Here is a 17632-nt window from a genome sequence, read left to right on the forward strand (position 1 = left end):
CCACATTCGAATGACAGCATTGCTTCTGAGAAACTCTGAAGGAATTATTCAAGAGCAGTGCCTAACATTAACAAGTCATTATATCAAATTTACAAAATACAAAGTTTTATTTATTTATGCAGACACTCTCTGCATAGTCTAGACTGCCCCAAGCTTCTGAGTGCTGGGATTACAGGAATGCACATAATCTAATATTTACATATCCTGAAGCCAGGTAGTGGGTACTTGAATATCAGTTGTGTTCTGCACTTTTATGTATGCTTCACATTTTCCACGATTAGTAAAACTGCAAATAGCCCAAACACTGTAAATGTAGCATTTATATAATTCCTGGTTGTTTCATGGTTCTCCTTGCTATAGGTAGTTTATTGTACATATGTGTAATAATATATATGTGTATGTTAAAATATTTTATAAAAAAGGAAAAATACATTTAAAAGTTAGTTGTATTTCTGTATTAGTAAAAAACAAAAACAGAGAAGTGGGAAAATTTCTATTTGTAGTAGAGATACAAATCATACAATACAGAGGAATCAACCTAAACAAAAGATTTCTGAGACAAAGCTATTTTACTGAAAACAAATAAAAAGAAAATTGCCGAGAATATAAAGGCATCCCCAAAGCAAATATTATAAGAAGCTTAAAAACTGATGTAATTAATTAGAATAGAATAAATAGATTACAAGTAGTCCTGGCATGACAAAGACATTTTTTTGAAAGAGAAATTAAGGAAGGAGTTACCTATCCTGACTTCAAGATTTATTATAACTCAAATAAATATACATATTCATTAGGAGAATGAATAAAAATTCCAGAAATTGATCCACACATATATTTTCAAGAAAACATCATAGAAATTCATTAAGGAAAGGATATCCCTTCTCAGGAGATGATTGGAAATTGGATCTATATGCGGATAAATAAGACATCCTTAGTGCTGGTTTGTTTGTCCTAGTGCTGAGCTTTAGCCCAGGGCTTGTGCATGCTAAACAATCGCTCTGCCACTCAGCTACCTCCCCAGAAACCACCTCCCCTAATTCTGTTACCTCAAAATGAGTGAATATCAAATCATATACATTCCAAGAGCTTTATATGGACCGAGCCGGATATCTGTGTGTGTGTGTGTCACACACACATACACACACACACACACACACACACACACACACACACACACATATATATATATATATGTATTTATATACATATATGTGTGAATATATGTTTAGGTGTGCATATGCATATAAAAACAAATGGGCATCATGGATTTGAGAGAGAGCAAGGGGTCTGTAGGGAAGGGCTGGGGTAAGGAAAGGAAAGGGAGAAAGCAATTCAGTTACATTTTAATTTTTAAAAAATAAAAAAAACTTAGTTAAAATATTTTTAAATGCACTCGGGAGGCAGAGGCGGGCAGATCGCTGTGAGTTCAAGGCCAGCCTGGTCTACAAAGTGAGTCCAGGACAGCCAAGGCTACAAAGAGACCCTGTCTCGAAAAACCAAAAAAAAAAATAAATAAATAAAACAAAAATAAATAAATATATATATATGTATATATATATATATATTTAAATGGATGAATATAAGACCTAAACCTATAATACTTTTGGAAAAAACCTTTCAGATGCCCATAAAATAACAGTTTCTTAGCATACAAAACATCATGGAAACTTAAAAATGTTTAACATGGATGAAAAACATCTTCAAAAGTCATATCTAAGGAAATGAACAAGTTATCTAGAGCCGAAGAAAATATTCATGATACATATGGTAAAGAACCAATGTCCCGAATACATAGAGAGTTCTTAGTGTTTAGTAATCATTAGTGTTCCTGATAGAAAGAGAAGACTGGGTGAGCCAGATGTGCTGGTGCAAGCTACTATCCCAGCTCTCAAGAGGCTGAGGCAGGGGAATCACAAGTTTGAGGCTATCTGAGGTTATAGAGAAATACTTACTTAAATTACTCTACCACACCATGACTATCACCAACAAACTAGATAAAATGATGATGGCTAGAGCAGGCTAAAGTGAGAAGACCTAGCCAATCTTACATATGTAAAACATTAATAAATTAGCAAGTTCTGTAAGTAATTTTGTAATTACTTATTACTTCTATAAGTAATTTGGTAATTTAAAGGCTTAAAAATATTTAGATTTTTTTTATCCCAGTAGTATTAATGTGTCTATTAATAATGTATTTGCACACAGGTTTGTTAAAGCAGTTTGAAAATGACCAAAATGGTAAATATTATGTATGATTTTTAATGTTAAGATGTTATGAATTTCTATTTAAAATACTTTAATAGATTCATTTTTAAAATGAGTCATACTTAGACAATACGATGGGAAATAAAATACAATCCCCAAAGTCCTCAATAATGGTTTTTATTATGCCCTTTAAAAAAAAATAGCTTGTCACTGTATTTTGATGAGTGAATTATGGATGACTTTTTTTCATTTTATTGTTTTCCCATGTTGTTCAGTAAACATCTTATTTTAAACAAAGACATTTTAAATGTTTTAAATAAGTTTTAAACAGTACAAACTGCATTTCTTTTGTTAGTATTAAGTAGTAGTACCATTTATATATGTTCTTTAATATTAAATATTCATTTATATTAATTTTAGGTAATGATTGATTCCAGCAATAGAAACCATTACTACTTCTACCATCCTTCTATGTAACTGCTACATGGAGAGTATTCTGCTGCTTGTGCTCCAAGTCATAAACACACGAAGGAATTAGAGCTTTGCTTTGAATGTTAGGATTCGGTACTCACGGCAGAGGAGATCTGCTCATCCACACCCCAGCTCTAATCAGTGACTTGTGGCTGTCTCATGTGAAGTATTTAGACAGAGTTTGGGGCAATTCCCGAGTTCAGCTGCTAAGCTAGTAGCATTGGCCCTTGGTAGGAAAGCAAAAGAGTGTGGTACTTGTAGGCCAGCCTTGACAACGTTTGGGGAGAAGGGGATCTTTTCTTCTACAGGTGAGCATGGCCCTTTGTGTCTGGCTGAGAGGAGCCCTGAGCAATGTGTACCAGATGATGTAAGGCAAAGGTAAAGCACTGAGAGAGTTTGGAAGAGAAGACTGTTTCTATTAAAACAATCCAATTCATGAGTTCTGTTAAAAGGGGCTACATAAGCCGGGCGTGGTGGCGCGCGCCTTTAATCCCAGCACTCGGGAGGCAGAGGCAGGCGGATCGCTGTGAGTTCAAGGCCAGCCTGCTCTACAAAGTGAGTCCAGGATGGCCAAGGCTACATAGAGAAACCCTGTCTCGAAAAACAAAAACAAAAACAAAAACAAAAACAAAAACAAAAACAAAAAAAGGGGGTGCTACATAAAATGCATGGCTTATTGAAACATTCTTTCTAGAATTTACCCTCAGAAACCAAGTTAATGTAAGTCAGCATTGATTTCTGGTTTATAATGTGCACTGTGCTATTTACAGCATGACGATTTTGGTCCACCCACACAGAGTGATGTCTATGAGCAGGCGGCAGAAAGGTTTTTTGTAGAGGGAGATCGGAGGCAGCGGTTAAAAACCTGCGTCTTCCCTAGCATAAGCCAGCATTGCACAGCAAGCTGTGGCATGCACGGCAAACCCCTTTCACTTCTGTATCTCCTGCCAGTCTTCACGCATGGAGGCATGGTCTTTGCATGGAACCGTGGGAATGAACTCTTCGGGTAATTCGACAGTTCACTCATAACTCCAGAACTTAATTTTCATTCTTACCTGGTGACTGTCTAAAGCCTTTTGATGACTGGAAGTTGATGAGTATCCTTTTCTAAAACAAAAACAAAAACACATTGCTTGTCTACTGTCTACCATCAGCAGCCACTTGGCACATGCCAGTGTGACTGGGCAATGTCCCTCCCGGGGGGCTGGTTTCCACCCCGCTTCTCAAAGTAATGATTTCTGAGGGCCATGGGCATCTCTGCTTTTCTTTCTCTTGTACTTACACCTGAGATTTCCACCCCCTTCTTCTCTCAGGAGCTCCTCAGGTTTCTTTGAACTTGCTGTGCTTAAACTGCTTGCCACTAAGACAGATTAGGGCTGCATGAATTTAATTTTAATGGTGATTGCTCAGAAAGAAAAAAAAATATCCCTGTTGTCCCTTCTCAGTTTTGAGTTGGAATAGCTAGGGTTTGAGAATGAAACCATTTAGAAGCCAATTACCTCTCTGGCTTACAAATCCCTGTGCTACGTTTCTTATGATTGTTTTCTAAGCCTGTGTTTGATGCACACCGGAGACAGAGATTTAATGCCAATATTGTGCAAGTCATTTTATCTTTGGAATAGCATTGGCTCTTAATGTCTTTATCATAATGACCATAATTTGTTGTTTTAGGCATCACATACAAATGGTAACATGTCTTTAATTGTCTTTAAATTTTAAACTGATGAAGAACACCAAAATATTATACATATTCGTGGAGTATCTTTTGAAGGTTCATGAAATATCTCCTTAAATATCAGATATTGACATCAGATTGAGAGAACACAACCATGGCTCTATCAGTCATCTCTTTGAGGCATCGCTAGGTCCTTACACGTCTGCTTCAGTCTGTTGATCATTTTGTATGAACTTCAGCGAAAAGTGAGCCCAGGAGGACAGGTGGTTTCCAGTTCAGAACATCTTTTTCTTTTTATTAATGAAGCCACGAGTTGAGTTGAGGGCGTGTTGTTTGTGCATGGTGTGGCAAAGTACATTTAGTTATTCACATGTTGAATGCACTGTTCATTAAAATCATTGTTCATACTTGCTGCTTTGTCTTCAAACTGATTCTTATTTCTGTTTTTCTGAAAGTCTAGCTTGTCAGATTGGACTCTTCATTTCAACCATCAACCCTGGCTTAATAGCTTTGGTACCCAAGGCATGAGAGCTGTGTTGGGTTGTTCAGAGATGCAGACAAGTTTTCTCAGTTATCTTCAAGCAATATGGTGCACTGGTGTCCGGTTTTTAATTTTGAGGTTATCAGGGCTTTGTGGAGGAAAAAAGACATATGCAAACCACTTAATTGTCAAGTTTTATTTTACACACGTATGATATATTCTGTAAGAGTCTTGAAGAAAACTGGCTACATCTGATTAAATGTTATGATGTGGTCAGGTCAGACTGGCTGTACATACACCACATACAAAACTCTAACTTCCTGAACAGTCTTATTTCTGCCTTTTAAACCTTGGTGTTTGTTTTGTTTTTGTTTTGTAGTGGTTTAAATAGAGTTGTGTATACCTTTACTTATCGTCCAAATTTTTCTTGTTAGAATTGTCTTTTAGTGCTCAGAAGTATAGGCTCTGAATAAAACTGCCTAGGTGGAATACCAGCACCTGCTGAGTGACCCTAGGACTGCTTGGTGACTTGTTCTAAGCCTTGCTCTGCTTTCTATAAAATATGAAATAAGATGATGGCTTCTATCTAGACCATTTGTCAGGGGGAAATTAATTAAAATAAGAAACAGTGAACATTAAGCTCTTAAGGTAATCTTATATTACTATTTTTAAGTTATTTTATATAAATATGAGTTGTATATGTAATTCCAACTTCTTATAAGATAAATTGATTTCAGTTGTTTATGCTTATACATGGACCTTTGTTATCTCTCATAACACTATAAATACAACCCCCAGAGTAATTTTTAGTTTCTTTTCCCAAGTGGATTGCAGGTATGTTAACTATGTAGTACTGTGCTAAAACACCTGAGTATTTCTAAGAGGAGTGGTTTGCTTTAGCCCATGGTTTTGTATGTTCCAGGCCATAGGTGGGTGGAGGGACCCATTGCTTTACGCCTATGGTGTACATGTGGGGTAGCACAGAGCAGTGCCTCGGGCTTGGAGAGTGTTGTATAATGAACTGTTCACCTCATCGCTGAGACTGAGAAGGGAGATGAAGAAGGTACCACAGTCTCCTTCAAAGCATGCCAGGCCATGCTGTATTAATTAAACCTCCCATGACGCCCTCCCTCTTAAAGTGTTCCTTACCTTTCTGTAGCACCAAGCTGGGAACCAAGCCATTAGCACACCTGGCTTTGGGGAACATTCTAGATCCAAATCATGGCCATTTTAAGTATTCCTTGTTTTCTCTCATATTAATTTACCTGATTGTTTTGAGCAATGAAAAGCAAAGGAAGTCTGTACTACATAACAGTGTTTATTGACAACAAGAGCAATGGTTGAGGTTTTGCTTTTTGCCTGTGGATTTCTCCACAGGATTTCATAAAACTGCATGTTCTGATGAAAGAGCTCTCTCATACTCTCAGGCATTGGAATGCTTGGTCCTCAGTTGGTTGGCCTGTTTGTCAAGGCTTAGGAGTTGTGGCCTTGCTGGAGGAGGTTTGTCACTGGGGTGAGCTTTGAAGTTACCAAGGCTACTCTCTCTGCTTCCTGTTTTCTGTTTTCTTTTCTTTCTTTTTTTTTTAAAAGATATATATATATATATATATATATATATATATATATATATATATATATATATATATATATATATATATATAGGCAAATAGCATGCCAAATATACACCAAGTTTGCTGCCAAGTTAGTTAGGCATTTAAATAGTTACCAACAACTAGCAGTCTAGTAGTAAGTTCCCAGAGTTTCCAAGTTAGTAAAATTTTCTTTAGCACTGTAAACCCCACTGTGGTGGTACACACCTGTAATCCCAGTCCTTGGGAATCGGAGGAAGGAGAAGTTAAGGATTATCCTCAGCTGTATAGTGAACTCAGGAGCAGCTTAGGCTATGTCTCAAGCAAGACAGACGTTAAAAATACTCTGTTACTTAGTATCTTAAGAAAGCTAAACTTTGTATACAAATGTTAAGATGGATACCCAAGCATGTTTATTGAAAAGTAGGTAAAAAGATTGTAAATGCTGTGGAGATGTGTTCAGCTACAAATGCTCACTCAAATCTAAAGCCTCTGCTTGGTTCAAGATAATTCAGAAGTGGAAACAGTGAACGGGAGATGCTTTGGGGCAAAGAAGAAGCTTAGGGAATAAGGGTGATCATGAAAATGCAGTGTTGAAGGGTTGTAGCAGAAAGTGACAGCAAAGGTTCTATTGTCGAAAGCCTACACTGACAGAGCACCTGTTACACTGGATACACTTTGGGAGGACAAAGAATAGCCATCACAGACACACAAAAAAGGTGAACCAAGGGACAGATACTTCTGCCCCCCACCCCACCCCATTCCCCACCTCCACCCCCACCCCCACCTCCATCCCCCCACCCCTCACACTCATGGTGCTCTTGAAATTGTTTTCATCAAGAATCAATTCAAAATTAGATCAAATGGTTGCATCCTTCCTGGGACCCCTTAGGCTCTGTCTTAGCCAAGTGGTAAACATGTCCTCACTTGCCACCACCTAGAATTATTTCTATGTTGAGGATTCTAACTTTGACCCTGTTTCCTGCGCTCTTTCCTCAGGAGGCTTTTGGCTACACATTCTGTTTGCTTAAGTCTGTTAAGTGCTACTTTTAGCCATCCGACAAGCATCCATTATGAATGTGTTGTTTTCCTTGTGCTAGGTTAACTGTGTCAGTTCAGTAAAAGCAGTCCATTCGAGAAGAGCTCAAAGGAAAATGCTAGGGGAAAACATAGACCAATGAGGCTTACAATTGAGTAGATTCTTGGCAGAAGTCAGAGATTACAGATTGATGTCTTGCTGGCCAAACCAGTTGAATTATGTATGTGATGTAGCAAAATGGCTCACACATTTTTTTAATAGACTTTAACACCTTTTACTAATAATAGTTCACCAGAAGTTTACCATTCCGCATGGCTAATAGCGTGCCAAATTTACTCCAAGTTTGCTTCCTAGCTAGTTAGGCATTTAAGTAGTCACTAACCCCTAGCAACCCAGTAGTAAGTTCCCAATGTTTCCAAGTTACTAAACCTCCTCAGGTATCTAGTTGGATCAACCATGTTCTAACTCCATGTGGAAATAACTCATCCCTTTTTATAGGATATATGGATATCAAAACATTTTATACCTCTCTTATACTACTAGTACGAAAAGAAAGATATTTGCTATGGTCTGGAAATAGCTTGTATATTAAAGAGTTGGGTCCCAGATCTTTTGTTGTACTATTTTGGAAGTTTCTGTGGCTTCACAGGAGGAAGTGGGTCACCAGGGCAAGTCCTCCAGAGATTAACCTTCTCCTGGATCTTCCTTCCTTCCTTCCTTCCTCTCTCCTGTTTACCAAAGATGGACAGCTTCTGCTGTATGCTCCTCCCTCCACGATGGTCTGTTTCACCACAGGTGCAGAGCAAGTAACCTATGGGTCAAGCCATGAGCCCAAATAAATCTTTCCTCCACCAGCTTATGTCAGGTTATTTTGTCATAGCTCCAAAAATCTGACATGCTATTCTAGTGTTAAATACATGAAGCTGTTTTAAACGTCAGTTGTAGAGTGGATGATCTGCTACATGTCATTAGAGGAATGCGGTGAGAGTTGATAGCACATTCTTTCTCCACCTTTTGGTTAAAATCAAGTGTAGCAGCTATTGCAGCTTATTGTCTTCAGGCTGTGCTTGTATTGAATCCATGACTTTGAACTCTTGGATCAAGGTGAACCATTGCATTCTGAAGTAGCCTGGACCCAAACGTGCCTTTTAAATCACAGAATTACATACTTCCATAAACACTGCTTATAATGACAAAGGCAGAGATATAAGAAAGGTTGACTATATATAACATATAAAGACATTTTTGTGTATTCATAAAATGAATTTATTACCCAAGAACTGAACCTAGCCAGCATGAGTGTGGGGGTTAACTTAGAGCACATGTTCAATGATGCTCATTCACAGAAACTTGATGTGTCTTGATTTTCAGAACATTAAAAAATATGATCAGGTTTGTTGTCTAAATGCAAGATGGATTACAAAACAAATGAGTCTTCCTTGATTTCTCTCATGTGAGGAACATGTATAGATAGCTATTTAGCAACACATACACCAGCTGTTTCTATCCTTAAAGAAATCTAATATATGGACCCTGTACCTCATTGTAATGGTTAGTGTCTATCCATATTGACAAAGCCAAATAACTGACATTTCTATGCTTATGAATGTGCTTGTGTATTTACATAATTTGCATAATTATGTAACACTTTCAGAATGAAGATTTTTTAAAAATATGTTCTCAAATGCCAAAATTAGGTCATTAAAGCTGCTAAATCTTTACATTTTTATTTGATGCAAACTATTGTGCATCTTCATAGAAGACCTTTGGTTGATTTAACATCTATACATAATATGTAACATTTAAATCTGGGCAGTTGTTTATACTTTCAACTCTTAAATATTTATCATTTCTTTGTAGTGGAAGAAACTTTGAACGTGTAATTCCTACAAACTGTCCTCAGCCGCCAAATGACTCAGGATGTGAGGGATGTTCTGTCCACCCCACTCTATTTTGGCACTCACTGTCTCTCACCCTTTCTCTGTATCCAACTCCTCCATCTTTCCTAGCATTCAGTGACCACTGTTCTACTCTATGTCTATTTTAGCTCTAATGTGTAAGTGAGGACATGGAGCATTTTTTTCTATACCTATTTCATTTCACCTAATGTCTTCCAGTTCCAGCCACAATGCCACAAACGTCAAATTTTCTTTTTTACAGCAGAATAATATCTTTTGCATATAATATGCATATGTTTATATCACATTTTGTTTATTCCCATCTACTTATTTCAAAGATATATTAATAAGATTATAGTATAGTAGAGAATGTTTCCTGTAGTAGATAATGCTAATTTTAAAACAAAGCAACTTTAAAACCAAAACTAATTGTAGCAACAAAACATATAAAATTATTTCACAGTATCAAAAAATTTATGTTAAATATTAACAAACTGTAAAAGTTATTGGAAAAAACTGAGAATGTGTTCTCAATTAATGTATTTTATGGGATTCAAAAATTAATTTTAAGCCAAGCGTCTTGGTGCGTGCCTTTAATCCCAGCACACTGGGAGGCAGAGGCTGGGGGTTTTCTGTGAATTCTAGACCAGCCTGATCTACAAAGTGAGTCTAGGCCAAGCAAGGCTACAGAAAGAAATCCCATGTCTCAAAAATTTAAAACAAAAAACAAAAAACAGCAACAACAACAAACCCAAATTAATTTTATCTCAGTAATCAAAAAGTGATTCAACTTTAAGAATGAGCTTTAAGAATGACTATTTACCTTCTTCTATTCTGATTATTCTTAGGTAAGTTCTTTTCATAGTATCCCAGATTTCCTGGATGTTTTGGGTCAGTACTTTTTAGATTTAACATTTTCTTTGACCAATGTATCTATGTCTTCAATCGTGCATTCTATACCTGAGATTCTCTCTTCCATCTCTTATATTTTGTTGGTGATGCTTGCATCTGTTGTTTGTGTTCTCTTCCAGATTTTTCATCTCCAGGCTTCCCTCAGTTTTTGTTTTCTTTATTGCTCTATTTCCATTTTCAGGTCTCAGAAAAGTTTTACTTATTTCCTTCACCGGTTTAATTGTATTTTCCTGTGTTTCTGTAAGAGATTTATTAATTTCCTCTTTAGAGGCCTCTATGGTCTTCATAAGGTGAGATTTAAGGTCATTTTGTTGTGATTCAGCGGTGTTAGGATACCCTGGGCTTGCTGTAGCAGGATAGGTGGCTCTGCTGCCGCCACATTGTCCTGGCCTTGTTGACTGTGCTCTTACACTGGCCTTTAGCCATTCTCCCTGGATGTTCCTGGTGCAGTGGGCCTCGGGAAGGAAATGGAGCTCATGGACAGCATGCAGCTCAGGGTAAATGAGCTTGCCCAGGGCACCTAATGTGCAGGGGATTTGTGAGGAGAGAGCTAACCTAGATGTTCCTGGTGCAGCAGGCCTGGTGAAGGCAGCCTGAGCCCTGGCCAGATTGAAAAATTTTTTTGTTTGATTTTGATCATGAAAATTGAAACTAAGCTCTCACACATGCCAAGGAGGCACTGTGCTATGAAACTGAATTTCAATACCCAAAGTAGGACATTTTTCCTCCCTTTATTTATTTATTCAGCTTATATCCTGATAGGAACATCCCATTCCTCTCCCACTCCCCCTGCTGTGGTCTCTCAGTCTCCCCCTCATGTACCCTTTCCCCATCCTCCCCTCTCCTTCTCAGAGAAGGGGGCGGTGCCCCATGGGTATCAACCTGCCATGGAACATTAAGTCATGGCAGGACCAGGTGCATCCTCTCCCACTGAGGCCAGACAAGGCATGTGATCCAAAGGCAGGCCTCAGCGTCAGAGAGGGCCCCCGCTCCAGTTGTTGGGGGTCTACATGGAGAACAAGCTGTGTACCTGCCATACGTGTGCAGAGGGCCTAGGCCTAGTCCACACATGCTCTTTGGGTGGTGGCTCAGGCTCTGTGAGCCCCGATGTTCTCAGGTTAGTTGACTCTGAGGGTCTTGTTGTGGAGTCCTTGACACCTTGGTCTCCCTTCGGCATCCCTCCAACTCCTCCGTAGGGCTCCCCCAAGCTCTGTCTAATGTTTGGCTGTGGGTCTCTACATTTTTCCATCAGCTGGTGGATGAAGCCTCTCAGAGAGAGAGAGAGAGAGAGAGAGAGAGAGAGAGAGAGATTTAAATTAATGAAAGAGAGAGAACATGACTTCAAGAAAATAATTAGGCTGGGCATAACGGAGCAGGGCTGCAATTCTTAGTACTTGGGAGACTGAGAAGGATTGCAAGGCCAAGGCCAACTTGGACAAATTAGTGAGAACTTGGATATTTAAGAGCTAGGGATATACTTCATGGTAGTAGAGTGCTTGCTTGTTCAAGGCTCTGGGCTCAGTCCCCAATAACATACAAAACCCTCCAACTTAATGACTCACTGGAGATGCTGTAGACCTGGGTTGCCAAGTGTAGGTAGAGTGGAACCAGCAGCCATTTTTGTGGAAGTGGAGAGTTGGCTGATGAGGGCCATCTTACAGAAACTGTTTTTGACCTTTTATTTGGATAAAGATGCATGAGTAGTTCACAGGGACCAGGTGGGACAGTAGGCGTGGCAGCATCGGCGTGAGCCTGGTTGCAGTGAGAGTGTGGAGAGAGAATGAGAGCCTCAGCCAACAGAAGCTGGACCCAAAATAATGCATCATAATGAGTGCAGAGAGAGATGCCTTCCTGGCCTTCAGACCCCACACAAAGTTGAATGCTATGCTATTGACACCTTGAAATTTTTCACGGTCTTTGAACAAAATGTTCCATCTCGTGATGAGCCCTGGAGATTAGGTAATACCAATATTATTTAGGTCTTAAATCATGGCATGCATTGAAGAGACTGGGCAGAAGGGCCCCAGCAGTGGGAAAGAAAGTGATCCTGTTGACTCACCAAGTTCTTTGTGAAGAAAGCTAGATACATCTTCCATGCTCGGGTGGTAAGGAAACAGCCAAGGGCACCCATAGCTCTCTCGTCTCCCATGGACACTCACCTCCAGTGCTCTCAACTCAGAGAGGGCTTAAGGGAAAGAAGACTTGGGTAAAAGCAGACAGCAGACCTCCTCCTCACTCCTGTGGTGGCTTTTGGCTTGCGGGATGACGTAAAATGACTGTAGGACTTCCATTAAATAATAGCAATTAGAAAAACCACATGCTTATCCAGTTGTATCCCGGGGTGGTGCATCACATAAATAGTAAGGGGAAAGAGAAGTACAACATGGCTTTGATTTTTGAACTTGCATCTCTGAGGTGACAATCTGTGCGTTGATTGTATAATTCACCTTGAAGGACCTAGAAGCATGAAATTATTTTAACTCCTAAACCTTATTCTTTTTAAATTTTAAAATTATTTCCTGAAAGTTACCGAAAGGCAGTTTGAGGGAACTGAACCTTTTATGCTTTTTACTTTTTAATCTAATTTGGTAATAGAAAAAAAAAGTTAGATTTCCCCGTGTTACAGCACTTGTGTTTATCTGGCTTTGGCTTGCTGACAGTCACCTAAAAATGGAAAGTCTTAGTTCTGTGCAGCTGTACTAAGGAAGGGAACTGTATGCAATATTTCTTGAGAAAACATTTGACATTTGAGAAAATTTGTCTTGATATAATGTAATTTAGGTTTTTTTTTTCAGTGTCAGTACATGTTTTTAGCGTCTATTTTAGAATGACCTGAATCAGGGAAAATAGGTAGTCTTCAGTGTATTGCTACTATTTTCCATTTCATGCAGCAGTCATCGTAGAGTATTTATAGAATATTGCATTTGGTGTTCATTACATAAGTGAGAAATTAATTTTGTCACTGATGGGCTGACATTTGGAGTAAAACAGGGTTGCATTCTTCTCTGGGAGGCTGTGAACTGTGTGTTAATGCCCTTCAACAAGAAGAATATAATTTTATTTCCTTAATTTTTCTGTAGGCCTTTAGAGTTGAACAAACTTTACAAAGTATGGATATATTTTTGTATATAAAGAATTTTACAAATTATTTCATTTTCACCAAATAATCTTAATGACTTTCCAGGTAGAAAAAAAGCCAAGCAAATTTATTTATGGCTGTAACTTAGCTTGATTACCATCTCTTGTTATATTTTTTTGTTTGCTAATGTACTTTTATCATCAACATATCTAATTTTACTTTGTCTAGAATTGTTTTAATCATAGAAATTTATGGAATACATGTATATAGTTGGTAATGAGCATGAAGTTTATTTTTAAAAGACATTCTAAGCATTTTATTTTAGTATTTTTAAACCTATTATCTATATGTAATCTACCTACCTACATATATATTTATTGAAAGTGTATGAGTGTTTTGCCTGCGTGTGTATCTGTGCACCACATGCTTCCCTGGTGCCTAAGGAGGCCAGAAGAGAGAACTGGATCCCAGAAACTCAAGTTTGAGGCGATTGTGAGCTGCCCTGTGAATGCTGGGAATCAAAGTTGATTCTTCTGGAAGAGCAGCTACTGTTCTAAACCACTGAGCCATCTCTCCAGCTTCAGGGATTTTATGTTAAACTGGAAAAGAGTTACACCTATAATTTAGATCCTTGAAGGAAGGAAGAATTATGAGAAAGTTTTATTTATATCATTTTTAGTGTAAAAGAGATTCATACTCATTCTCTGGCTATCTGTCTCTCACCCTCTCCCTCTATCCCACTTTCTCTTCATATCTCCCCTCACCTCTCTGTAGATGTGGTGTGTGTGTGTGTGTGTGTGTGTGTGTGTGTGTGTGTGTGTGTGTGTGTACATGTGTATGTGTTTGTCTGTTTGTATGCTTGTGTGTGTTTTACATGCACATGTATGTTTGCACATGCAGAGGCTGGAAAGGAGATTGGATACCCTGTTCTATTACTTTCTGCCTTATTCCCTTGAGTCATAGCCTCTGCCTGAACTTGGGGCTTTCCCTATGAGCCAGGTTGTATGGACATATGTCCCAGACGTCCACCTCTCACGGTGGCAGGGTTATGGTTTGTATGCTTCACCCGTGGCTCACAGCATGGGCGCTAAGGATTGAATTCAGTTCCTCGTGCTTGTGTAACAACACTGTCAGTCTCCCTACCACTGAGGACATTGTTCTTAGGTGACATGAAATGGGGAGGTAGAGTCTAGTCTTTTTCTTTTAATTAATTAATTTATTTACTTTACATCCCAAATGTAGCCCTGTCTGTCCTCTCCTCCCACTTCCACCCACCCTCCCTCTTCCACCTAGCCCCGCACCCTACCTTTCAGAAAAAGGGAGTCAGTCCCCCACAACCAACCCACTCTAGCACCTCAAGTTGTATCAGGGATGAGTGCATCCTCTTCCAGCAAGGATGGGAAAAGCATCCCCATCAGGGGGAAGTGATTGAAAAGCAGACAACAGAGTCCATAGCTCGGAGACTGCCCCCACTCCTCTTACTAGGGGACCCATATGCAGACCATCATGTACAGCTGTGTAGGGAGCCTAGGTCCAGTTCATGCAGTTCTTGGTTGGTACTTCAGTTTCTGCAAGCCCCCATGGGCCTAGGTTAGTTGACTCTGTTGGTCTTCCTGTGGAGCGCCTGTCCCTTCTGGGTCCTTCGTTCCCCCCACCAACACTTCCACAAGGCTCCCTGTGTTCCTGTGGATAGGGGCATCTCTAAGACAAGCTGGAGGCTTACTACAGGGTCGGCTCCTGGGAGTATATGGGGGTGACGCTAGCTGAGACTCCTAATAGCAGGGGTCATGGAGACTGAAGGGGCTACTCTCTAACTAAGCAGGACTCCTAGTGGAGGAGGGCAACACCAACTCACACATAAAAACTTCAGTCCAAAATTTACCCTGCCTACAAGATGTGCAGGGATAAAGATAGAGCAGAGATTGAGGGAATGCCCAACTAATATGTGGCCAACCTGAGACCCACCCCGTGGAAGAGAGCCAACTCCTGACACTATTCAAGACATTCTGCTATGCTTGCAAACTGGAGCCTAGCACAGCTGTCTTCGGAGTGGCTCCACTCAGCAGCAGGTGGAAACAGATGCTGAGACTCACAGCCAAACATTAAAATTTAGTCTTATCCTAATACCTCTCAAGTGCATATTCCCAGTGGTCTGCCTTCCATCTACCTTCTAAAGATTCTACCACCTCTCAATAGCACCAAGGCCTGGGCCCCTAAGCTTTCCACATGGTGGATCTTTGGGGACACTCAGGATCTAAATTACAAGAAGAAGAAACTACAAACTGGCCAAATGGCTTGCTAGGTTCGTCAGGACTTGAGTTCCTCTGGGCTTCAGCTTACCTCCTGACAACATTGTCAACCTTTAATAACAACCATGAGGACTACCTGGAATAGTCATCTCAAAGATTTGCGATAAATATCCTCTTGTTATTTTCATTTATTTTTTTCAACTTATTTCTCCAATTTTGTTGTAGGCTCGCAGGAAGGAGGTGTTTATCCAGGAAAGGTATGGGAGATTTAATTTAAATGACCCCTTCCTGGCACTCCAGAGAGACTATGAAGCAGGTGCTGGTGACAAAGAGAAGCCAGTCTGCACCAACCCACTCTCCATTCTTGAAGCCGTCATGGCCCACTGCAGAAAAATGCAAGAAAGGATGTCCACACAGCTGGCTGCTGCTGAGAGCAGGCAAAAAAAGGTACTGAAATATTATTGATTTGTTTTTCCTATAACAGTGTAGAACAGCGAAAACATTTCAGGTGGTGCCTGGTTATTGAATATTACATTTTAAGGAAGGTTTAGGGTAAGTTCTTATGAGAACAAAATGTATCTAAAAAAATAACTAAGTCATAAAAGTATGACTAAGGGATATCTTCATGGAATGTTTAAAATATGGATTTGGTGAGAGTGTGCCTCATTTCTCTGCTGCATTACAATGTACTTAGCCACACAGTGGCTTTCTTCTGTTGTTCAAGTAGGACTCTCTGGGCACATGCAAGCATCCCCAACTTATTTTTATCTAGAATCTATTTAAAATACTTCTTTGTAGGCAGGCATGGCGGGTCATGCCTGCAATCCCAGGTGCTTGGAAAGCTGAGGCAGGAAGATAGAAAGATGAAATAATCATCAATGATATGTGAAACTGTAACCTAAAATAAAATTAAAATTATAGACTTTTTTTACAAATAGAACTTTTTTGTTGTTATTTTACTCACTATTATTTCTTTACAAAAATGAAAGTAGTTGAATAGAATAGAATGAGAGGTTGGACGATTGTCACTATCATCTTAAAACCCAGGCTAGTGGCAAACTCACCTCTGGGGCTTGATGGTGGTAGAAATCTAGCTGGCACAAACCTTCATTTGAACCAGTCTTCTCCCTCCCCGCTAGCATCACTAACACATGCACACTTCTTATACTTGAGAACATATTTCAAAGAAGACAGGTTTTATAAAACACAAATACACACACACACACATGCACACGCACACGCACAGACACACACACACACACACACACACACACACACACACACAGGCAAATACTGTGGTCAGCCATAAGGAAATGGAAGTCTCTATTTTGTCCAATAAGCTGTCAAAACTATTATTCCTTTTATAAGTAGTAGTAGTTCAGAGAGTCTGTTGCTTTCTGGTATAAATGGAACAAAAATGGGCAGTTAGTTTCTTCCTGCCATCACTAAAGCATAAAGCGGTGTTTCTTCAATCAGTCCTTTTCAAAGAATTCTTTACATTTCACATTTAACACATGGTAGATAATAGCCTCATTGGGCTTTACTATAAATATTTATGATATTATTATTTAAGCCATGCGTTTTTGCGGCAGTCCTATCTTTCATTAGCATGTGAATGCCAGAACTCCCCTATAGAGGCAGAATAAAAGCACATCTTTTTATCGACATGCCACATGGCAGAAAACTAAAGCACCTGGTAAAAAGGAGTGAAAGAGAGCAGAGTGTGCCACGGTGGGAAGCAAGTCTTTTCCTCTGGACTCTGCAGGCCCTTCTAGCAATCCTTCTGATAACCACCAAGGTCTCTGGAGGTCTCCAACGCTCCCCACAAACCACATGAGCAAAGCCAGTGCATTGCAGCTGATGTCATTGAAGCTCGTCTATATTTCTTGGAGACGATACGTTTCAATTATGTCCTTAACGTGTCCAGTGAGCTGGATAATAGTGAGTGATTTCTGCTGGATTTTATGCTGCATTATCAAAACTTAAGAAAACATTTTGCTTTCATTTATTACCTGAAATGTGTAATTTTCAGAC

General features: G+C 39.3%; 1 protein-coding gene across 2 annotated transcripts in view; it reads left to right on the forward strand.

Annotated features, from left to right (window-relative positions):
• Window positions 1-17632, forward strand: part of CTTNBP2 (cortactin binding protein 2) — a 151098-nt gene that overhangs the window by 47485 nt on the left and 85981 nt on the right. For both annotated transcript variants that reach the window (XM_084786311.1, XM_084786312.1), the window contains exon 3: window positions 15824-16045. In XM_084786311.1, the coding sequence (XP_084642437.1) occupies window positions 15824-16045 (222 nt within the window). The remainder of the gene's footprint in view (window positions 1-15823; window positions 16046-17632) is intronic.

This window comes from Acomys minous (genome assembly GCF_964271855.1).
Source record: "Acomys minous genome assembly, chromosome: 6".
NCBI classification, from domain to species: Eukaryota; Metazoa; Chordata; class Mammalia; order Rodentia; family Muridae; genus Acomys; species Acomys minous.